Source organism: Mastigoproctus giganteus, chromosome 9 (assembly GCF_048544385.1).
Source record: "Mastigoproctus giganteus isolate SK-2022 chromosome 9, ASM4854438v1, whole genome shotgun sequence".
NCBI classification, from domain to species: Eukaryota; Metazoa; Arthropoda; class Arachnida; order Uropygi; family Thelyphonidae; genus Mastigoproctus; species Mastigoproctus giganteus.
In genome coordinates this window covers 144,533,735-144,558,822 of record NC_143583.1, presented here as the reverse complement: position 1 = coordinate 144,558,822, position 25,088 = coordinate 144,533,735, and the positions used below count along the sequence as shown (strand labels likewise).

Here is a 25,088-nt window from a genome sequence, read left to right as displayed (position 1 = left end):
AAGAAAGACTTAAGTTTTGCAAATTGCGGTGGCTGAAGACTAGGCACCTGTGAGGTGATCTGATTGAGGTGTATAAGGCCTTGAATGGATTGAGCAGGCTCAATGCTGATAGAATTCTTCCTCTTGCTCAGATTACAAACCTGAGGGGCATAGATTCAAATTGAGGAAAGGCAGTTGTAGAATAGATGTGCGGAAATTTGCCTTTAGCCAGCAGGTGGCTAATTGCTGGAACAAACTTCCATCTGTTGTTGTGAAAGTTGATAGCTTAAATAAATTCAAGGAGGAACTGGACAAACTTTTAGAGGGAATAGTTGTATGAAATTGTTTTCTTGGCTGATGCTACATAAGCTCATACACTTGCTTTCTTGCATCACATGCCTCTATTACTACTGTGACAATGCCTATGAAGCAGGACTTTTTTATAATTTGACACCTGCCAATACATTTAAATTCAAAGGGGAAAAATATGTTGGTGAAAAAAAAAAATCAAAGGCTTGCTTGACAGTGCTCGTATGCGCAAATATGACAGGAACTGAACAAAAAAAAAAAAAAAAAACTGTTTGTTTGGTTATCAGAAAATCGTTAAAACCTTGGTATTTCAAAAACATAAGGAAACTTCCTGTGGATTACACTGCAAACAAAAAAGCTTGGATGACTTCGGATATTTTTTGGGAATACATAAATGATCGGAATAAGGAGCTATTCAAAAAGAAGAAAAATATTTTATTAGTTGTTGATAACCATCCTGCACATCCCCAGATTCAAATTTTGTCCAACATTAAGCTAGTTTTTCTACCTCCGAATGTGACATCAATTTTATAACCAATGGACATAGGTGTAATCAAGAGTTTGAAAGGATTTTATAATAGATTTCTTGTTGTACATCTGATCAGTCAAAGAGAACAGAAACTTACTGAGTCTATATCGATATTGGATGCTATAAATTTATTGAATGATGCGTGGAACAATGTTACTTTGACAACCATATCAAATTGCTTCAAGAAATCAAAATTAAATTCAAATGAAATTTCAATTGTAGATGGAAAAGTAGCATCTACAATGTCACTCTCTGTAGTCTTCCTACAGAGAGTGACATTGTAGATGCTGTGCTCAACAAAGTTGATAATGATGATGGTAAAGACGATGATGATATGATGACAATTGAAAGTGAATCAAAATCAGTACCAGCAATCTCACAAGCTCAAGGTGCAATGAACACATTAGTCAATTTTTTTGAAGGAACTGAGGCAAGTAATGATAGTTGGAAAAGAAAAAGGTGTGCTGCTTCTGTTTGGTTCTTTCATGTAGCTGCTCTGAAATATCATTTCAAAAGCAAAGTAAAACTATGTTTATATTTAGGAAAGTAGAGAAATTTTAGTAAATCATTCCTTCCCCACCCCCAAAGTACAAAACCTTTTGTTGCAAGTCACCTGACAGATTCTGTGCAACCAGCACTGGGTTAAGGAGGGGACATAAAGGTTTTTTTTTTTTTTTTTTTTCCACCAGATTTAACATCCTTGGATCCATTCTTGAACAACTTGAGAGATGACATGGGCAAAAATTGAATTCAATTTTGGAAAAAAATAGAAGACACGAATATAAGCATGTTTTATAGAATCATTAAAAGTTATCAACCTCAAAGATGCATTTACAATGTAGCACTAGCATGGAACAAAATTTCAGGTTTAACATTTAGTAAATCTCAGAAAAAATTTTGGCTCAACAACAGTAATGAAGCTCCTGAACTACAGGAAGAAAATGAAGTACCTAGTCTCTGATATTAAAAATAGCAAGTGCCTTTTTTTTTTTTAACATGAATCACCTATTCATCTTTATCACTTTACAGTGGCTTAAATTCTGGCAAACCAGAATAGTTTAAAAATTTTTAAAGGAAAGTTACTTAAAACAGATGCTCTTGATCTTTTTTAATATTAGATTAGTAAGACAGTAACTATAATTAATGTCAGTATGTAGAATGTAGTTTATTAATTGATTTCAGGAAAATTAAAGTTTCTGAAGATTTACAGCGAGAAGACATACATTTCCCACAAACCAGTGATGATCTGTTGGAAAATGAAATTTATGGATGATGCAGAAATCTTACACATTATGGTGGAAGTAGATGGATCTAAATATGAATAAGAGATTAAATAAATCAAATCCACAGTCAAGATTTTCTCATGCAGTAGCCAAAAATGCCCCAGATACATTATATCAAACAATAACATGATTCAACAGATAGCAATGTGACTGAGTCAGGTATGATGTTTATAAAAAGTGGGGGGACTATGTTTCTAAATGACACATTTCATCATCAGAATGAAGAAAATTACTGATTTTTGTATGAATGAATGCAAGTGTATATATTTTAAGTGAAAATAAAATTCTGACCAATTGCTAGTCCCAATTATGTTGAATATGAGAGAGTTTTTACTGTAGTAGTTTTCTCACATATCCATTTACAAATGGAGCAAGCTTTTCAAGATCTTGGAATTTTAAATGGCCTGGGGAATTCTGTGGCCTAGATCAGAAGAATTAGATTTAGTATTACACCAATATTATTATATGATAATATGACAGAGGAGAATAATGATAGTAGTTTCCATGTAGTGTACAAAAACCACTACTGCTTTGGTCACACAAACCAAAATAAAAGCAGGAAAAACACCCTGAGTGTTTCCTTCCAGAGGTACCAATCTAGAAAGCCTCCGAGCCTCCTTTAGCAACTCTGAGGACTTAACCTAACAGTTACGTGGAAATGTTGGGAAAAAAGTTGAGTTATTATTAAATTTTTCATAAATTTGAAAGTGTCTATAGTTCTGCCTAGACATAATAGGAGAAAGTATGTGTTTGAGAGCCTTATCAGTCAATTCAGCCCTAACAGAGTGTGCAAGGTTCATGGGGTAGAATTTTCCTCTGTGTGGTCTGTACTTGTTAAGAAGAGAGACTGTTTTTACAGTGATGGGATGCAGTTAAATAGAAGGGGTGCAAGAATATTTCCTGATGCTATCAAGGTAGCATCGGAAAACCGTTAGCTTCAAGGGAATACACAGACTAATAGATGAACTATTACGAGTTACACTGAGTCTCCAATATAAGGGATGCAGAATTTCAGTATGGTGGGAATTTCAATATACAGACAGGATGGTGGGGTTATGCTCTTAGTTAAGAAGTGTATTAACTCTAAGGCAGTGCATTCACATGGGTGGCCAGTGCAATGTTGAGCCAGTTTGTTGTGACATAAGCAAACATGGGATAACAAAAATGAGAGTAGGAGCATGTGTTATAGGCCTCATGACAAGGATTAAGGATAACAAAAGATATGCAGAGAAACAAATGGGCCAGTAAATCAGAACGTCTTATAATGGGGTATTTTAGCTTTCCAGATATTAATTGGAACTTGTGGATTGGTCACTCACTCACAAGCAGTAAGATGTGTGGAATTATTGGATGATGATTTTTTTCAGCAGCATGTTAGAGAAGCAACAAGAAGCATTACTATTCTTGGTGTGATTATCAGCACTGATCCTTCATGCATTAAAAATCTGCAAATAAGACTTGCTGGGTGGCAGTGATCACAATGTACTGATGTGGGATTTACTTAATGATGTAACTGCTAAAGGGTAATGGAAGGGTGTTTGCTTTTGTAAGAGTGACCACAGACAATCTTTATATTCTATGCAGTGGTACCAACTGATGTTACCAACAGCAAATTTGAAATGGGATCTCGTAGAAGCTGCTGAGGTTTTTGCACCAACTAAAAAACTGTTCAAGGCTTAGACCTAAATGAATTTCAGATTGGTGGAGAAAATTATATTAAGGGAGGTAAGCAACCCCCTAACTATGATTGAATCACTGTTAAAAGGGCATCAGTCATTTTTCAGGCCATTTTTGATTTTATTTAGTTTTCGTTAAATATGAAGTAGTTATCAATCACTGTTAAAAGAGCATCGATCAAAGCTATTTTATATGGAAAATTCAAGCATTAAAATTCTTGGTTTTTGTTAAAATGGTGTCAGTGACTGATTCCTTTTAACCACTACAGTCTTGTAGGTATTCAAGATAGCACATGCGACCTGTTGCTTTGTTTAGACCTTAAATTAAATTTAGTTGTTAGTTGAATGTTACGAATGTTTTCTAGTCATCATGGAGTAAATAAACTGTTTATAATAACTTAAATTTAGTGTGATTCTAGAAGTGTTAATGCAGTAGACATTCCAAAGAGAAAAAGGATTCATTCTGATGAATATAAGAGAAATAAAATTAAGTGGGCTTAAATCAAAGGCGAGGCACATCTTAATAACACAGGAAGTCATTTCAAGTTCCTGTAAAACAGGTGCCATCGAAATTTACTGAACTTCATCTTTTTTCAGACAACTGTTTGGTTCACAGAAAAATGTTAGTTGAGAAGATTCAACATTCCCCTCCCCCCAATTAGAGGACATGGCTTTCAACTGTGTAATATGGATTTTGGAACAGTAAAATAAAATATCAATGAAACATGACTGATGATTATACAGCCTATATGAAATTTCAAAACTACTTAAGAAAAGGCGTAAGTCTGGAAAATTTGTGGTTAAGGGAGTCGAAACATCACAGTTTCGAGTTTGATTCTTCAATTAGACAAGTCTGGATTACACAAGTTCTATCCAACATGTCTAGTATCAAGTTTCGAGACAATAGAATTCCCACAATCTTTTTAATATGATGTTTCATTCTTCATGAAAAAAGGAAGAGAAATTGTAGATTTACCAAACAACTCTTTATATTCATTAGGAAAAGTGCCCATAAAAGAGGCAAAATTAAATTGGTTAAAATGATTAGTTATATACCCGAAGAGCATAAAAACTTTTATCAAGAGATTGTTCAATTGGCCATCTACTTGAGAGAGAGAGGAGAGAGAGATGATGAATTAGTAATTTTTCTTTTTCATTATATATTCATCTCTTTTCCTTACCTATCAGGAAGTAATTAAAAAAAAAAAATTCAATTTCAATACTGATATCCTTTTAGCAAAAAGCTATAACCTGCTTTTTGCTAAAAGGGCATCAGTCTACAACTCTCAAAATTCAATTAAAAGTTAATTAATTAGTAACGTTGAATTTTTAAAAAAATTCTAAATGATAAATACAAAAAGAGATGGACACTATCGGAACTTCTGAATAAGAATTTGTATTACTTAAAAATAGTTTTTTTAATTTCCCCAAAACACCAATCTCTTACTTATGCCTTTAACAAATAGTGATTCAGTTATGAGAGCATATTTGGATTCAATTGAGGTTGCTATGAATGCATGTTCTCCCCCTAAGGGGCTTAGAGGAGGAACAGGCATTCTGTGTGTTATCAGACTCTCAGTCTAAAACACTGATGGATCCAATATCTTTCTGTTTCAGAAGATTTAGAGCCGACCGGGCTAACCGGGTGGGTAAAAGTGCCTGCCTGGCAACCCAAAGGTCGCGGGTTTGAATCTCGCCTTGGGCTTGGATCAGAGTAAATGCAAAAACCTTGGCAGGTGCATTATGACCACAGAAGCCGATGTGCCAACAACTAACAAAAAAAAAGATTTAGAAGTCCAGTTGGCCTGCCTCCCTAAAATCCACTCATGCACACCTTCACGATAGTAAGGTGTTTGCCTCTTCCTGTAGTTAATGGTAACTACAGGCAGAGGCAAAAGTGATTTTTGCACTGCTTCTATTATAATGAGTGACAGGTTGCTGGGGATTTCAAGAGCTGCTGGGAGTCATCATGGAAAAAGTAAATACATGGGCTGTTTTAGGGTAACTAAGAGTAAGAAAAGGTGCATGTATATTTGCATGTACACTAATGCTAGAAGTATAGTAAATAAAATTGATGAATTTGAAGTGCTGATCAAAGACGTTAATGGCAGATATTGTTGGGATATCAGAGACATGGTGTCACACAGATATAAGCAGTGCAGAATTGGAATTTGGGGAGTACAATGTGTGCAGAAAGGACAGGCAGACAGGGTAGGAAGGGAGGAGTTATGCTGTTAGTTAAGAAACAAAAAATCTAAGGAAGTGCATCTAGTTCAAATGGGTGGACAGTGCAATGTTGAGTCTGGTGTGACATAAACACTGGGAAAGGGAAAATGAGAGTAGGAGTATGTTTTATAGGCCAAATGATTTGATGAGTACAGTGAACGGTTTTGCAGAGAAATAGGATGGGCCAGTAAATCAGAATGTCTTGTAATAGGAGATTTTTAACTTTCCAGATATTGACTGGAATTTGTGGGTTGGTTACTTGCACGCTAGCAAAACTTTTGTGGATTTATTGGAGGATTGTTTTCTACAGCAGTATGTTTGAGGGGCATCCAGAGGGAATAATATCCTTACCCTGGGGACTCACATCTGGTGAGTTGGGCTTGGCACACCAAGGGTCCTGAGCTGGATATCATCATTCTTCTCTTTCTTGGTGATTCCCTTATACTTCTCTCTCTCTCTCTCTCTCTCAGGGTAATTTGTGAATATTTTTTTTTTTTTTTTGGCTGGTGCAGCATAAGCCTCAGGCTTCCTTGCATCCTATAGCTAATAATAATAATAATAATAATAATAATGAGACCTTTAACACGTTCAGTGTTTTAAGGGGAAACTTAATTTCTTAAGTTTCCCCTTAAAAGGCATAGAAGGCATCAAAGTGAAATCTTTAAAACAAACATCAATTTTAAGATTCATAAATAAAGACTAATTGAAATCGTGTTTATTATTAAATAGTATTGTTTTTAATTACAGAGAAATAAATTGTGTTTAATATTAAGTGTATTGTAGTTTATACAAGCATATTAATACAAATAATATCTAGGTATACAGTACTTATTAAATTATTTTTTTCTCTTTAATATTTCTTTTGTTTTTTGAATCTCTTTTTATCAAGTTATTGAGAATTTAAAAAAGTAGGAGGTAGATTTAACTCATCACTGATATAAAGTGTTCATTGTTTAAAGGCCCCCAGGAGTTTCCCCATCTCTGCTATCACTGATATAGCGAGTAATGGTTATAATGAGTAAATTTTGTCAGTCCCTTGATGCTCATTATAACTAAGTTCAACTGTATATATACATGTGCATAATTTTGATAACATTATATATATATATATATATATAAAGACAAATGTAATTGATCAGTGTATTGAGTAGGGTTGCTGACCTGTGAAATGTAATTACAATGGAATAAATTGAGAATTCCCGCAAGGTAAAAGCAGATTACCTGAAATTAAATGAAATTAAGATTAACTTAAAAATAACATAAAAATAATAAAAATGGTACCTAATGCTGTAGGTCCTAAGGCTTTATATATTTATATATATATGTGTGTATATCTCTCTCTCTCTCTCTCTCTCTCTCTCTGTGTATTTTGAATATGAAATGCACAAGGCATAATTCTTATGGGTTTTGGTAATTAACTATATAGTATCAGTGTAAATACACCATAGTTAACCCACAAATTTGAACTACGTCAGTAGCGTAGACGGCATCGGTTTGATTGTATTTCATATTGTGGTTGCCTTCACAACAAGAAAGTGGTATTGCACTACTTAAAATAAAAAACGTTTCTCTAGTAGAGAAGACTACTGTTATTTATTTTCAGAGGATACCACCACCCAGACGATCGTTTCGATGTGTGTGTGTGTTTTGAAAATGAAATGCACAAGGCATAATTCTTATGGGTTTTGATAATTAACTATATAGTATCGGTGTAAATACACCATAGTTAACCCATAAATTTAAATTACGTAAGTAGCGTAGAAGGCATTGTTTTAATTGTATCTCATATTGTGGTTGACTTCACAACGAGATAGTGGTATTGCACTACTTCAAATAAATAATGCTTCTCTAGTAGAGAAGACTACTGTTATTTATTTTCAGAGGATACCACCACCCAGACGATAATTTCGAAGACGATCGTATTAACTATATAGTATTGGTGTAAATAACAGTAGTCTTCCCTGCTAGAGAAGCGTTATTTATTTGAAGTAGTGCAAATACTGCTATCTCATTGTGAAGGCAACCACAATATGAGATACAATTAAAACGATGCCTTCTACGCTACTACATAGTTCAAATTTATGGGTTAACTATGGTGTATTTACACCGATACTATATAGTATATATGTATGAACACTGGATTTTCTGAAAAGAAAATTCAGTTTTATGTTTAAAACAACTCAACTTTGTTCTTATTTTTACACATATATATATATATATATAATATTAACTTTAGTTATCATCAATTTGCTATACATAGAACGAATAATTTGACCAGTTCCAGAGGGTGCGTTTCGTGGACTCTCTGGTGATGGTCTCTGGACCCCCGGGGGGGTCCACGGAAATTGAAAGTTTCCGCATTTGGGAAACCCTGTCCTAGATCATTTACAGCCACTGTTGCTATCAGTAAACAAGTTGAGTACTCTGTAATGGCTATTAGAGTCCAGATTCTCAAGTTGTTGTTGTGATATAGAATTCAACCTTTATTATTGATATTTTGAACTTCTTTGAGTTTTCCCATTTTTCATTGGTCCATTGGCTCATTATAGCTGAGTTGAACTGTATATTTATTCTTAACATAAAGTATCATTGTATATAATATCAGTATATTCTTTTGGCCTCGTTAAGAATGAATACGTAATGAGTATTTTGATATTTTTAATGGACTCAGGGATTTTTTTTTTTCAATGGACATTTTATGGTTAACCATAAAGTAAGACTTTCATAGTTGAAGATAATTTAGTGTACAGAGTTGTCTTACCAAAATTTTTGCCCTGTACAAAGGTCATATATTTTGCCTTCTCACTCCTAGTTTAGAGGAAGAAACCCTGTGGCTGGACACTAGATGCACTTCTCGTGCTTTGACTCTGTATCTAGAAGGCTTTTAATGTTATGTGCAGTAATTAACAACTTTGATTCAATTTCTTAATTAACTGTATTATTTCAGGAAAAAGAAGAATTAATTGCAGAATGGACTCCAGAACCTCTCGTACCTGAGTCTGCAGATGACCACTATTCACAGAAACCGAGAATCGTTTCTGGGTAATTTTTTTTTTTTTTTAAATTTATAATTATAATCTAACTTTCTTTTCCCCTCCATTGTCAACATATTCTTGAAACAAATACAGTAGAACCAGGATAAGAAGTTTTCCAAGGGACTGGAGGTTTAGAACTTCATACGCGGGAAAACTTCTTAGAAGGGAAGGTGATCTAAGGGTATGAATATTAACTACACAAATAAAAATGAAAAGATACACATACATAAGTTAAAGATGATTTTTAAGTACTATTTTAGAATTTATAAATATTTTACTCTACCTATGGGAAACATTCATTTTTAAACTGAAGATTTCTAATTGCTTAACATTCTGCTGTTGGTAAACTCATTACCAAGTTGTAAGAATGAGCTCCTTTTGAGTTTCAACATACCTTAAAAGGTCACAATTACAGTAAGACAGAGCAACAATCCATTAAGTAATTCAGAACTCTTCACAACCATCAGAATGTAACATTTAATGTGGTCTACGTATCCAATTATGGATATCGTTGAAAACAATTGCAATATGTCACTTCCAATATACATCAAAATGTTTATACTAAAAGGGTTTTAGCACTGAAAGCCTCAGACTGCGGAAAATTCACTAATCAAATAAGTTAATGCTTAGCATCATTTTAGCTCATAGTAAACCACCGAAGTAAATGAAATGGCATTGTTTCTGTTAGATCTCATATTGTGAATGCCTTCGCAACGAGTTGCCCTGATATTGAACTACCTCGAATAAGCAACTTTTCAACAATGGATTCTCGAATAGGCAAACTTTGCCAATGGATTCTCAGCAGATTCTACCACCAGGTAGTTGGTTGGTGGAACAGACTTCCATCCCTTGTTGTGGAAGTTGATAGCCTAAATAAATTTAAGGCTAAGCTGGACAGGTATTTCGAATGAACGGAGGGGTAAAGTGGAAGTTTTTTTTTTTTTTTTTTGCTGATGCTGCATAAGCTTGCTTTCTTGTATCATATGCCTCTACTAATGCTAATGCCATAGCCTAATACTAATATCAGAGCAACTCTTTGGGAAGGCATTCACAATAACAAAAGCTATGCCATTTCACCTACTTCAGTGGTTTACTATGAACTAAAATGATGCTTGGCACTAACTTGTTCAATTACCAAATGTTTATATTGTTTAATAGTTTTTAATATTAAAAAATAAATAATTTCAATATTTAAAAATGTATTAAGTGGGAAAACGTCATTATAATAATACATTGTGTATTCTTTATCACAAACTTTTTAATTGGGAAACTTCTTACGTGGAAAAATAATATATTACAACATTGACCGATGAGCCAAAACATTATGACCACCTACCTAATATGATGTTGGTCCTTCATGTGCAGCCCAAACAGCTCATACCTGGTGAGGCATGGATGCTACAAGATTTCTAAATGTGGTACCAGCAGATCCTTTAACTCTTGTAAGGTCCGTGGTTGAGACGCCACAGATCGGAGTTGCTGTTCCAACACAAACCACAGGTGCTCGATGGGATTGATGTCTGGGGAATTTGGAAGCCAGGGCAATACCTGGAAGTTTTCCTCATGTTCTGCGGACCAGTCTCGAACAATTTTGGCAGTGTGGCATGGCGCCCTCCTGAAAGACGGCACTGCTAGAGGAGGAAGACCGTGGCCACGAAAGGGTGTACCTGGTTAGCAATAATGTTTAGGTAGGTAGTAGACATCAGAGTGCCCTGCACATGGATGACTGGACCCAGGGTATCCCAGCAGAACATCATCCAAAGCATGACACTGCCCCCCACCAGCTCGTTTTCATCCCATGGGCATCCAGGCGGCATCACTTCTATAGGTAAACGACACACACGTACCCAGCCGTCCACATGGTGCAACTGGAAACATGATTCATTGGACCAGATGACCTTCTTCCAATCACTCAAGGTCCAGTTTAGATGCTCGCATGCCCATTGTAGGCGCTATCGCCGGTGAACTGTGGTTAGCATGGGCACTCGGAGTGGCCTGCAGTTACGCAGCCTCATTTTCAGCAGGGTTTGGTGTACTGTGTATTGTGACACATTACTCCCATCACCAGCATTCCAATTACCGGCTAGTTGTGCCTCTGTTGCTGCATTCCATCCGGAAGTGCCTTCGCTTACCTCGAGCATCGATGAGCTGTGGTTGTCCAACACCTCGCCGGCGGTTCATGGGTTTCCACTCCTCGGACCACTTTCTGTAGGTATTAACCACAACTTACTGTGAGCATCCCACCAGCCGTGCAGTTTCGGATATGCTTTGACCCAGTAGTCTGGCCATTACAATTTGACCTTTGTCGTCATCATCATCATCAGCCATTTTCAATCCACTGCAGGATGAAGGCCTCTCCAGCAACTTTCCAGTTCCCTCTGTTTTGTGCAATGGCCATCCATTTACTGCACACAAACTCATGAATTTCATCTATCCATCTCCGCCGTTGTCTTCCGGGTTTTCTTCTAGTGCCTCTTGGGTACCATTCTGTTATTTTCTTAGTCCATCTGTCATCATATCTTCGAGCTATGTGTCCTGCCCAAGACCATTTTAGTTGTTTAGTTTTGATAAGAATGTCCTTTACGTGAGTTTGCTGCCTAATCCATGTGTTTCTCTTCTTATCTAACAGTCTGATTCCCAATATAATTCGTTCCATTCTTCGCTCTGTAGTTCTCAGCTTCTCTTCCATTCTTTTGGTGAGTGCCCAAGTTTCACTTCCATAAGTCATGGTGGGGAGTATACATTGGTTCATTATTTTACGTTTCAGACAAACTGGGATATTGCTCCTCAGTATGTGACGATATTTCCTGAATGCTATCCATCTAAAATTTATTCTTCTCTTGAATTCCAGCCATTTATCATTATTACAGTTAATAACTTGTCCCAGATAAGTATATGACTTCACCTTTTCAATTACTGCTCCTTCAATCATTATTTCCCTTTCTGTGCCATACTTGTTCACCATCACTTTTGTTTTAGCCATATTCATCTTTAGTCCAAAATCCTTACTAACTGTGCATAACTGATTAAGATTTTCCTCTAATTCTTTAGGATCGTGGCTTTAGGACCACAATGTCATCTGTAAATTGTAAATGGTTTAGGTACTCTCCTTTCTGCGACCAGTCTAATCTTCTGAAAGCTTCTCAAGGGCAGCAGTAAACAGCTTCGGAGATATTGTGTCTCCTTGTCGAACTCCTTTCTCGATTTTAAATTTCCTACTGTCTTTGTCTAGTCTAATAAAGGAGGTGGCACTCTCATATATTTTCTTCAAAATCATAATATATAGGGTATCTATGCCTTGTCTTTCCAGTGTCCGAAACATTGCCTTATGCTGTATTGAGTCAAATGCCTTTTCATAATCCACAAATGCCAGGCATAATGGTGTTTTGTATTCATTTGCTTTCTCCATTAGCTGTGATATTACATGAAGGTGATCCATAGTTGAGAATCCTGTCCTAAAGCCTGCTTGCTCTTTCAGTTGATTCTCATCAAGTATTCTTTCTAATGTGTTAGTAATGACCATTGTGAACAACTTGTAGATATGCTAATTGGTCTATAATTTCCAATTTCTGATTTATCTCCTTTCTTATGCAGCAAAACTAGGATTGCATTATTCCACTGTTTAGGCGTCACTCCTTTTCTAATGCACTTTGTGAAGAGCCTTGCAAGTTTTTGTTTTATGTCTTTTCCTTCCAATTTTAACAACTCTACAGTAACTTCATCTTCCCCCAGGGTTTTCTGATTCTTCATTTTCTTCAATGCATGTTCTACCTCATCAGGAAGAATATTGGGTATGTCGTATGTGTTGCTACTTTGCAATCCATCTTCCCCACTGCTGGCATCATTCTTGTATAATTCTCTATAGTAGTCTTCTGCTATTTGAATTATGCCTTCTCTGCTATTTATAAGTACACCATCGCTATTCTTCAGTCTCAGTATCATTTGTCTTTCTGTATTACTGCTCATGGCTGCTGATTTAAGTCCTTCGTTTTCGCTTAATTCTTGTTTTACTTTTCTTGTGTTAAATCTTCTTTAAGCCAGATATTTATTAAAAGTCTCTTTTAAGTGTCTTGATTTCTAAAAGTTGTCAGGTATGTAGTTTTTCCTTTTCCAGAAAGATATAAAGTAATAACAATAATAATTCTTTATTTGTAGGTACAATTAAATAGCAACTGCCAAAATAACTTATAGTATTAGCATTAGCAAAGGAGCATGATGCAAGAAAGCAAGCTTATATGGCATCAGCCAAAAAAAAAAAAAAAAAAAAAAAACAATATTTTACCCATCTGCTCGCTCCAAATTTTGTCAATTTCTGCAGCGACAGATGGCTAAAGGCAAACTTCTGCACATCTATCCTACAACCATCTTTCGTCAATTTGAATTTATGCCCTCTCAGGCGATTATTCTGAGCAAGAGGAAGAATCCCATCTGCATTGAGCATGCTCAAACTATTCAAAGCTTTATACACCTCAATCAGATCACCTTGCAGGTGCCTAATCTCCAGACACTGAAATTTGCAAAACTTAAACTTAAGCCTTTCTTCGCAAGAGCAAACCTTTGTTCCATTCACTAATCTTGTTGCCCTTCTCTGTACTCATTCCAACAGCTCTACCTCCTTAAAATGAGGCCTCCAGACAGTACTGTATACAGTACTCAAGGTGTGGTTATACAATACTCATTGCCTTCAGGCCTGACGTAGCCAAGTGGTCAGAAGCGAGAGTGCATAGCACGCGTTCCTTGAGTGGACCGGGGTTCAAGCCCTTGACTACTAAATACGATAAATATTTGTATTCACGATTTATTGTAAACTCTATTGACTTGGTTGTCGTGTCGGAGTATAAACAGAAAAAATTTATATAAGATGATAATCACCTTCTTAATCCCTGCTAGAAAAATTCCTGTATGTCATTGACAAGACACCATGGGCTACTCTTGCAGACCATCTGCACTGCTCAGAAAACTTCATATCTGCCTGCACAATTACCCCTAGGTCCTTTTCATTCTTTGCCACTGTCAGTGTGGTGCTACAGAGTTGATACGTTACTCTGGAATTACTGCTTCCCATATGTCCCCTCGACGTGGGCACCTGTACGTGGTGAGGGGACCTCCCAGTGACGCTGCTGGACTTCCAGACTAGCATCACTGGGATCCAACGCCCACAGCCCAGGTTCCAGGCTTACATCAATGGAATCCGGCGTGTTTGCCGTGCGCTGCGACCCGTGGAAATTCGGAAAGGGGGATCCTGGTGGTTGAGGGGCCCAGCTTCAATACACCACTTTGGCCCCTGCTTCGACAAGACGGGTGGTCCTGGAAGGCCCGGCTAGGATCAATCGGCTAGTAGGCTCGCCTGCGAGGGTCAACCGTGTCAATGCCACGCCCCTACCCTCATGGTCCGAGGGACAGGATTCAGGCTGGCGGCGGTGCGGGTATAGTGCCTGGGTAGCCCTGGCGTTCCACTCCCGAGTGCATTTATTGCATGCCGGGTAGTGGGCGTCCCTTTGGGCTCCGTGGTGGGTGGGGAGCCCGGGCACTGAACACTTTAAAAAACTCAATGAATTCTGATAAATTTATTTCTTCAGGGGCCCCAACCCGGTCCCTATCTGAAAACAATGACAGAGACACTGATAGCAGTATTGCTAAAAAGAGGCAGTGAACCGAACTACCATCAGGGCCTGTCCCAAGGTTCCTAATTATACATTCCACCAGTGAAAAACCAATTGGTAAAATGTCGCCCTTTTTTATCCAAAAAGGGTTAGATGGGTTAGCAGGTTCACCCAAATCAGTTAAGAGGCTTCATTCTGGAGACCTTTTAATTGAAACTAAAAATGACAGGCAATCAGAACATCTACTCCGAGTAACATCGATCGGAGGAATCCCTATAACAGTGACACCACACAGAACACTCAATTCATCGAAGGTGTCATTTCGGAGTGGGACCTTCTCGACGTAACCGAGGAGGAAATCTGCTCCAAATTAAAACCCCAGGGAGTTATTGCCGTCAAGAGAATTACTGCGCGAAGGGATGGAAAAATTGTTAAAACCAGGAGCGTTATCCTGACTTTTAACTCTCCTAAACCTCCTGATGAGATTAAAGCTGGATACATCAACTGTTCAGTGCGTCCATACGTTCCGAACCCTTTACGGTGTTTTAAATGCCAGAAGTATGGACATTCTCAAATGGCCTGCCGTGGAGTCCTTGCATGCGCTCGATGCGGTGCAAAGGACCACGAAACAACAGCATGTTCAGCCGCAAAACCCACCTGTATTAACTGTGAAGGCGAACATCCGGCCTACTCATGAGCATGCCAGAGGTGGAAAGAAGAAAAAGAAATCCAACGGCTGAAGGCAGAGCTAAATATATCATACCAGGAGGCAAGGAAATCGGTCAAACCCCTGAATATCAACAAACCTACCTATGCCCAGAAGGTAGCAGGGAGATGTTCCGTCGGAACTCAGACGGACATAACCATTCCTCCAAAGGAGTCTTTCACTCCCATCGCGCGGCATCTCTTAAGTTCTCAAAAACCTGCACAAAAGGACCAATCAGCTGCCACTCCTATATCGGTACCTCCACAAGTAACAAAGATAATTATGAAAGAAAAGAATAAGAAAGGGGAAGTCCCCCCTAGTACCCAAGAAAAGATGGATGTCGAGCAGAAGGAGGTACCCGAAGATTCAGTCTTGGAACTCTTTGCGGAGGAGGAAATGGAGATGGGACAGCGTCCATTCTTCCCCAAAAAAGATAAATCCAAGACTGTAAAAGTAAGCCCTCAGCACCTCGGAAGCCACCTGATGGACCCACCAAGCCAAAATAATGGCTAAATTCCTACAGTGGAATTGTCGTGGATTCCGGCGAAATATTGATGACATCAAGGCCCTCCTGCAAAAGCACGAGCCAGTTTGTTTTTGCTTGCAGGAGACATATCTAAAGGCAAATGATGATCCCACCATGCACAACATCACATTTTTTCGAAAGGATAGAATTGCGGATGGCTCTGTACATGGGGGAGTGGCTATCCTTGTGGGTAACCAGACCCCAGTGCAGCCCTTGCTAATTACAACCAGCATAGAGGCTGTTGCAATTTGCCTTTCAGTGGGATTTTTAATAACTGTGTGCTCCATTTATTTGCCACCTGGGACTGACATCACCCAGGCAGACCTTGATGATCTTCTAACGCAGCTGCCTCCCCCTTTCTTACTTCTCGGGGATTTTAACGGACATAACACCCTGTGGGGTAGTGCTAACATCAACGGAAGGGGACGAGTCATAGAATGTATGCTCAATGACAATGACCTTTCCCTTCTAAATACTGGAACAAACACCTTCTTCCACATGCCTACCCGTACTTTTTCTGCCATTGATATCTCTATCTGCTCCCCTTCACTCACCTGGGAAGTGGAGGAGAATCCATACGGAAGCGATCACTTCCCTGTGATAACCTCGTTACACAGCGGGAGGCCACGTCTTCCCTTCAGGTTACCATGGTGGAAGAATGATCAGGCTGATTGGACTGCCTTCCAACATCAGGCAAATTTTGATCTTATAAAAGTCAGTCAAGAGCCTATCAATGATGCAGTTAAGTACATCACAGAAAATACTGTCCAAGCAGCTGCGAATGCCGTTCCAAACACATCTGCCCGGTTTCCACCATTTCTCAAACCTTGGTGGAATTCACAATGTACAGCAGCAAAAAAGGCTCAAAACAAAGCGTGGGGGATATTTCGCCGATATCCTACCACGAACAACCTTATAGCCTTCAAACGTGCACGAGCCAAAGCACGCTACATCCGTCGTCAGAGTCAAAAGGAATCGTGGATCCGTTTTACATCATCTATTAACCAGTCTACCAACTCTAAGGTAGTCTGGGATAAAATCCGGAAAATGAAGGGGAAATATACATCCCACCCTTCTTCAATCCTAAATTATAATGGATGCGCTATTGCAGATCCAACTGCAATAGCCAATGCTCTTGGGGAAACATTCTCTAACATCTCTGCAACATCTTCGTGTTCCCCAGAGTTTCTGATCCTGAAATATAAAATCGAAAAACAGGCACTTAACTTTAAATCTAAGAGCATTTATCCCTACAACGGGGATGTCACTATTCAGGAACTCAAAAGAGCCCTCGCTCTTTCCAAAGCAAGTGCTGTTGGACCAGATGGCATCCATTATGAAATGATTAAACATCTCTCACCAAAATCTATGGATTGTCTGCTCCTTCTGTATAACAGAATCTTTACTTAAGGGCAGTTTCCGGACTCCTGGCGAAAGACAATCGTTCTTGCCTTTCCTAAGCCAGGAAAGGATCCAAAAGTCACCACCAATTATCGTCCTATTGCTCTGACTAGCTGTCTGTGTACTAGATACCAAATTAATTCTCGTTTAATTTGGTATCTAGAATCAAATGATCCAACATCCAACATCCAGTGGGGCTTCCGAAGGAACCGGTCTACTTTGGACCATCTTATTAGATTGGAAGCATCCATCCGGGATGCTTTCCTAAAACGTGAACACTTGGTGTCGGTGTTCTTTGACATGGAAAAAGCGTATGACACAACTTGGAGATTTGGCATTTTAAAAGATTTACATAGCCTAGGCCTTAGAGGGCATCTCTCCTTTTTTATTCAATCCTTCTTAGCCAATCGATCGTTCCAAGTTCGTGTGGGATCCTCACTCTCTCGCTCCTTTAGCCAAGAAGAGGGAGTACCACAAGGATCAGTATTAAGTGTCACGCTTTTTGCCATAAAAATAAATTCCATCACAGAACAACTTCCTCCGACTGTAAACAGTGCCCTCTATGTTGATGACTTTAGCATTTTTTGTCAGTCGTGCAACATGAGGGTTATTGAAAGACAACTGCAGAAAGCCATTGATAGTCTGAATTCCTGGGCACTCGCTAATGGCTTCAGGTTCTCGCCGGAGAAGACCGTTTGCGTACACTTTTGTCGCAAGCGTAATCTTCATCCTGAACCTGAATTAAGGCTCGGACAAAATGCTATTCCAGTAGCAGCGAACACAAAATTCTTGCGACTCATATTTGATAAAAAAACTGACCTTTTTGGATCATATTCGTCAATTCCGCACAAAGTGCACAAGAGGCCTTAATATGCTCCGCTCGCTCTGCTCTTTATCTTGGGGTGCAGACCGATGCACCCTTCTACGGCTTTACCGTGCACTTGTGCGATCCAAATTAGATTATGGGTCCCAAGTATATTCTTCAGCCAGAGACAGTGCCCTTCGATGGCTGGACCCTGTCCATCATCAGGCTCTACGTATGGCTACTGGAGCATTTCGAACATCTCCTGTCCAGAGCTTATACGTCGAAGCAAACGAACCACCGTTATCGCTTCGACGTAAGCAGTTGTCTCTAAACTAAACTTTAAAACTGAAATCCCTGCCAGACCACCCTACGTGGCTAACCGTTTTTGAGCCACGATGGGAAAATTTGTACAACACCTGTAAGACTGCCAATCGTCCTTTTGGTATTCGTGTCCAAGAGCTACTCAAAGAACTTAATATAAAGGTAGACAAGGTTGCCCAAACACCCAAGCAACCCCTTCCACCCTGGCATGCTCGTGTCCTGGCATGTGACTTGTCCCTTAGAAATTGGGGAAAGTCGGACACTCCATCGTCTGTCTACCTGCAGCTTTTTTCAGCACACCGAGCTGAATATTCTGACTTCACGCCAGTCTACACAGACGGCTCGACGGCGGAATCATATGTGGGATCTGCTGCTGTCTTTAGAGACAGCACTACATCGGAGCAGATTCCCTCTGAATGCAGCATATTTACTGCAGAGCTGCATGCTATAAAGTTAGCCTTGGATCACATTAGTGAATGCCAATACCAACGGTTCATTTTATATTCTGACTCTCTCAGTGTGTTACAGGTTTTAATATCCGTGAGGTATAATCCTCATCCGGTTCTGTCTAGCATTCAGCAGAAGATTCACTTCCTGCGAGAACGTGAATTTGATATCCGCTTCTGCTGGATTCCCAGCCACATTGGGATTAGGGGAAATGATTTGGCTGACACCGCAGCCAAATCAGCAATCCCTAATAATAATCGCTGCCTGTCAGTCCCCTATACAGACTACAGGCAAACAATACAGCAGAAGATACACTCCCAATGGCAGGAGTTGTGGAATAGACAGACTGGGAATAAACTATATCGTATAAAGCCTGTAATTGAACCGTGGCAGTCTAGTCTGTGCAGGAATCGTAAGGAGGAAGTTGTTCTTGCCCAGACCCGCATAGGACATAGTCATTTGACACATTCGTTTTTGCTGAGGGCTGATGACCCTCCTATGTGTGTGTCCTGTGGCACAATTTTAACGATCAGACACCTTTTAATTGACTGTCCAGATTTTAGCAGCACTCGTTCTACCGCTTTTAACCATCTGACTGAGCCGTATACACTCAGTCAGATTTTATCCGACAATGACAACGTGTCTGCTGTTTTTAGCTATTTTAAATCAATAAAAGTTTTTAATTGTATTTAAAATTTATGTTATTGTTACGTCTTTATTGGTTTATTTTTTATATCTTTGTTATTATACATCTGGACATGGTGGCCTAACTACTTAGGTCACTGAATGTTTTAATTTTTTACATATGACCGGTATTTGGCGCATTATAGCCTCAGTTGCTGATGCGCCAATAAAACTCAAAAAACAAAAAAAAAAAAAAAAAAAAGCTTCCCATATGTAGTACTTTACATTTGTCAATGTTAAACTTCATTTGCCACCTCTCAGCCCATCTGCTCAACTTTTCTAGATCCTGTTGCAGCAGTGTACTGTCAGTAGTGTCCTTGAGAACCCTGCCAACCTTCATATCGTCTGCAAACTTGGACATTAAGCTTGATATACCATCATCAGTATCATTAATAAATACAGAAAACAACAATGGACCCAATACTAAACCCTCAGGGACTCCACTAATAACATTAGTCCACGAAGAGCAGTGTCCATTGATTACCCCTCTCTGTCTTCTCCCACTCAACCATCCCTTTATTCTTAGCAGCAATTTGCCTCCAGTGCCACACTGTTCCAATTTGTGCAGCAGTTTTCCATGTGCAACAGTATCAAAGGCTTTTCTAGATCCAATTATATATTCTTTGCATCCAGTTCCTTTGTGACTACATTATAGTATCCAATCAAATTAGTCAGACAAGACTTCCCCTTAAAAAACCCATGCTTTGTCCGAGCTATAACTGAAGTCTTGTCTAGATGATCCTGCAATGCTGCTTTAACCAGTGCCTCCATTAATTTCCCTGGAACAGAAGTTAAACTAACAGGTTGTAATTATCTGTCTCCCTTTGATCCTCCTTTGTGGATTGGGGTCACATTTGCACATCTCCAATCCATGGATACCTCCCCTGAATCCTGGGAAACTCTCATAATTATGGCTAAGGGTTTGCTTATTTCCTTTGCCACCTACTTTAATATAACTGGATAGATTCCATCCACCCCCGGTGCCTTTCTTGTGTTTATCTTCAACAATTTCTCCTCCACTTTACTCTCAGTTATTACAAGATTATCTAGCTTACTGCCAGAGTTGAATACACCTCTGGCATTCCCCTCCCTGAATAACTCCTCATGTGTGAATGTCGATGCAAAATATTCATTTAGTTTGTTAGCTACCTGAGCAGGATCATCAACAGTTGAACCATCGATATGAAGTGGACCAATCTGATTCACCCCCTTCCTTCTAGAGTAAAGAGTTTACATAAGCTACTTTGCTGATTTTCTTTGCGTCCTTTGCCAAAGATTTCTCGTAATCTGCCTTCGCCTGCATAACCTCCTTTGTAACTTGGTTACAGACCAGCTTATATCTATCATAGGCTTCTGGTGTCACATGTTAATTTATATGTATCCCATGCATTTTTCTTCTCTGTCACATGTCTAATTAGTTCATCTGACATCCATTTAGGCCTAAATCTTGAACAATATTTCTTTGTTGGTATGAAAAGCCTAGTAGCTTCCAAGATTAATTCTTTGAATGCTTCCCTTTTAGTAGTAGCCTCTGCCAGTGGCTAATGTTAATCTTTTAGCATTAGCATTAGCATTAGCATTAGCAGAGGCATATGATGCAAGAAAGCAAGCTTATTCAGCATCAGCCAAAAAAAACAAAAAAAAAAAAAAAAAACCCACTCCCATTTCACCCCTCCGTTCGTTCGAAATACCTGTCCAGTTGAGCTTTAAATTTGTTTAGGCTATCAACTTCAACAACCAGTGATGGAAGTCGGTTCCACCAACCAACCACCCGCTGGCCAAAGGCAAATTTCCGCACATCTATCCGACATCCGTCCTTCCTCAATTTGAATTTATGCCCTCTGAGGTGATTATTCTGAGAAAGATGAAGAATCCCATTGGCATTGAGCATGCTCAAACCATTCAAAGCCTTATACACCTCTATCAGATCACCTCGCCGGTGCCTAGTCTCCAGACTCTGTAATTTGCAAAACTTAAGCCGTTCTTCGTAAGAGCAACCCTTTGTTCCATTTACTAATCTTGTTGCCCTTCTCTGTACCCGTTCCAGCAGCTCTACATCCTTCTTGAAATGAGGCCTCCAGACCTGTATACAGTACTCAAGATGTGGCCTTACCATTGCCTTATACAATGGAATAATCACCTCCTTATCCCTGCTAGAAAAATTCCTGTATATCATTGACAAGACACCATGAGCTACTCTTGCAGCTCGTCTGCACTGCTCAGAGAACTTCATATCTGCCTGCACAATTACCCCCAGGTCCTTTTCATTCTCCACCACTGTCAGTGTAGTACCGCAGAGTTGATACGTTGCTCTGGGGTTACTGTTTCCCATATGCAGCACTTTACATTTGTCGATGTTAAACCTCATTTGCCACCTCTCAGCCCATCTGTTCAACCTGTCCAGATCCTGTTGCAGCAGCATAGCGTCAGTATTGTCCTTAACGACCCTGCCAACCTTTGTATCATCTGCAAACTTGGACATTAAACTTGATATCCCATCATCAATATCATTCATAAACACCGAAAACAACAACGGACCCAACACTGAACCTTGAGGAACTCCACTAATAACATTAGTCCACGTTGAGCAGTGTCCATTGATTACCACTCTCTGTCTTCTGCCACTCAACCATCCCCTTATCCATAGCAGCAATTTGCCTCCAATGCCACACTGCTCCAATTTGTGCAGCAGTCTTCCATGTGCAACAGTATCAAAAGCCTTTCTAAGATCCAAATATATAATATCAAAGTTATTCCCTGCATCCAGTTCTTTTGTGACTACATCATAGTATCCAATCAAATTGGTCAGGCAAGACCTGCCCTTAACAAAACCATGCTGCGTCTGAGCTATAACTGAATTCTTGTCTAGATGATCCTGCAGTGCTTCTTTAACCAGTGCCTCCATTAATTTACCTGGAACAGAAGTTAAACTAACAGGTCTATAATTACTTGTGTCAGCCTTTGAACCTCCTTTGTGAATTGGGGTCACATTTGCACATCTCCAGTCCATAGGTACCTCCCCTGAGTCCAAGGAAGCTCTCATAATTATGGCTAAGGGTTTGCTTACTTCCTTTGCTGCCTCCTTTAATATAACTGGATAGATCCCATCCACCCCAGGTGCCTTTTTTATGTTTATCCCCAACAATCTCTCCTCCACTTTCCTCTCAGTTATTACAAAATCATCCAGCTCACTGCCAATGTTTACTTTACCTACATCATTATCCTTCCTGAATAACTCCCCATGCGTGAATGTAGATGCAAAATACTCGTTTAGATTGTTAGCCACCTGAGCAGGATCCTCAACTGTTGAACCATCAATATCCAGTGGACCAATCTGATTCATCCCTTTCCTTTTCGAGTTCAAGTATGTAAAGAACTCTTTTCTGTTTTTCTTTGCATCCTTTGCCAAGGATTTTTCATAGTCTGCCTTTGCCTGCCTAATCTCCTTTGTGACTTGGTTACAGACCAACTTATATCTATCATAGGCTTCCATGTCACCCATTAATTTGTATGTATCCCATGCATTTTTCTTCTCTGCCACATGTCTCATTAGTTCATCTGACAACCATTTAGGCCTAAACCTTGAACAATATTTCTTAGTTGGTATGTAAAGCCTGGTAGCCTCCAAGATTAGTTCCTTGAATGCTTCCCATTTTGAGTTTGCTGTTGGTAACATCATCAGTTGGTCCCACTGTATAGAATTTAAATACTGTCCCAGACCATCATAGTCGCCTTTACGAAAACAAAAACCCTTCCCTTTACCTCTGATGGTAGTTACCTCCTTGAGTAAATCCCACTTCAACACACTGTGATCACTGCCACCTAGTGGTTCATTTATCTGCAGGTTCTTAATGCATGAGGAATCACTACTGATAATCAGATCAAGAGTATTGCTCCCTCTCGTTGCCTCACGAACATGCTGATGTAGAAAACAATCATCCAATAAATCCACAAAAGCCTTGCTAGTGTGCGAGTGACCAACCCACAAATTCCAGTCAATATCTGGGAAATTAAAGTCCCCCATTATAAGACTCTCTGATTTACTGGCCCACTCTATTTCCCTGTACAGTATCTTATTATACTCATCAGAGTCATTAGGCCTATAGCACACTCCTACTCTCAATTTTGATTTCCCTATGCTTATGTCACACCAAACTGACTCGACGCTGCCCTGTCCATCGATGTCGACTGGCTTCACTTCCTTGGACTTTATGTGTTTCTTAATTAATAGCATAACCCCTCCTCCCCTCCTGTCCTGTCTATCCTTTCTATACACATTGTATTCCCCAAATTCCAGTTCCGCATTACTTATATCTGTGTGACACCACGTCTCTGATATCCCAACAATATCTGCCTTTGATGTTTTGAGCAATACCTCAAATTCATCAAATTTATTTACCAAACTCCTAGCATTGGTGTACACGCAGGTATACATGCACCTGTTTCTATTCTTAGCTACCCTAACACAACCCATGTGTTTACTTGTACCGCAATGACTATCAGCAGTCTCTGAAATATCCTGCATCCTGTTTTTCAGACTTCTGCTCATTTCAATAGAAGCAGTGCAAGAATCACTTCCACCTCTGCCACTGGCTACTGTTAATCTATTAGTCCTTGTATCCCCCCCAACTAGCAGTTTTCCGACCCACCTAACACTGCCTCGACAGCATCAGCAAAAATTCTTGCACCCTTTCTATTTAAGTGTATCCCATCCCTGTAGAAGCAATCTCTCCTGTTAACAAGTACAGTCCAGGCTGAAAAAAATTCTACCCCTTGAGCCTTGCACAATCCCTCCAGGGCCGAATTGATCGACAAGGCTCTCATCATATACTCCCTCCTATCGTGTCTGGGCAGAATTGCAGACACTTTCAAGTTCAACCCTAATTCACGGCTGTTTTTCAACAGTGACCTGTACTTGCTAAGTAATTCCGCCGGTCTCCTACTCTTAATATCATTAGTGCCAACGTGTACAACTATATCACCTTTTGTGCCCTTAAAAGATGATATCCGTTCTACAACGTCATCAACCTTTGCCCCTGGCAGACATACCCTGGTCCTATTCCACCTATCCTTTTTACAAAGGATGTTCCCCGTGTTTTAGTCCGTGTATCCCCCCAAGCTAGCAGTTTTCCGACCCACCTACCTCTGCCTCAATAGCATCAGCAAATGTTCTTGCACCCTTTCTATTTAAGTGTATCCCGCCCCTGTAGAAGCAGTCTCTCCTGCTAACATGCACACATAACAGGCTGAGAAAAATTCTACCCCTTGAGCCTTGCACAGTCTCTCCATGGGCGAATTGATCGACAAGGCTCTCATCATATACTCCCTCCTATCGTGTCTGGGCAGAATTGCAGACACTTTCAAATTCAACCCTAACTCGGCCTTTTTTCACCATTGCCTTGTACTTGTTAAGTAATTCTGCCGGTCTCCTACTCTTAATATCATTAGTTCCAACATGTACAACAATATCACCCTTTGTGCCCTTAAAGGATGATATCTGCCCTACAACATCATCAACCTTTGCCCCGGCAGACATACTCTGGTCCTGTTCCATCTAT

General features: G+C 39.4%; 1 protein-coding gene across 5 annotated transcripts in view; it reads left to right on the top strand.

The window, feature by feature from the left end:
- Spt-I (serine palmitoyltransferase subunit I) overlaps positions 1–25,088 on the top strand; it is a 275,614-nt gene that overhangs the window by 45,339 nt on the left and 205,187 nt on the right. For all 5 annotated transcript variants that reach the window (XM_090381900.1, XM_090381899.1, XM_090381901.1 and 2 more), the window contains exon 4: positions 8,950–9,044. In XM_090381900.1, coding sequence (XP_090238026.1) covers positions 8,950–9,044 — 95 coding nt within the window. The remainder of the gene's footprint in view (positions 1–8,949; positions 9,045–25,088) is intronic.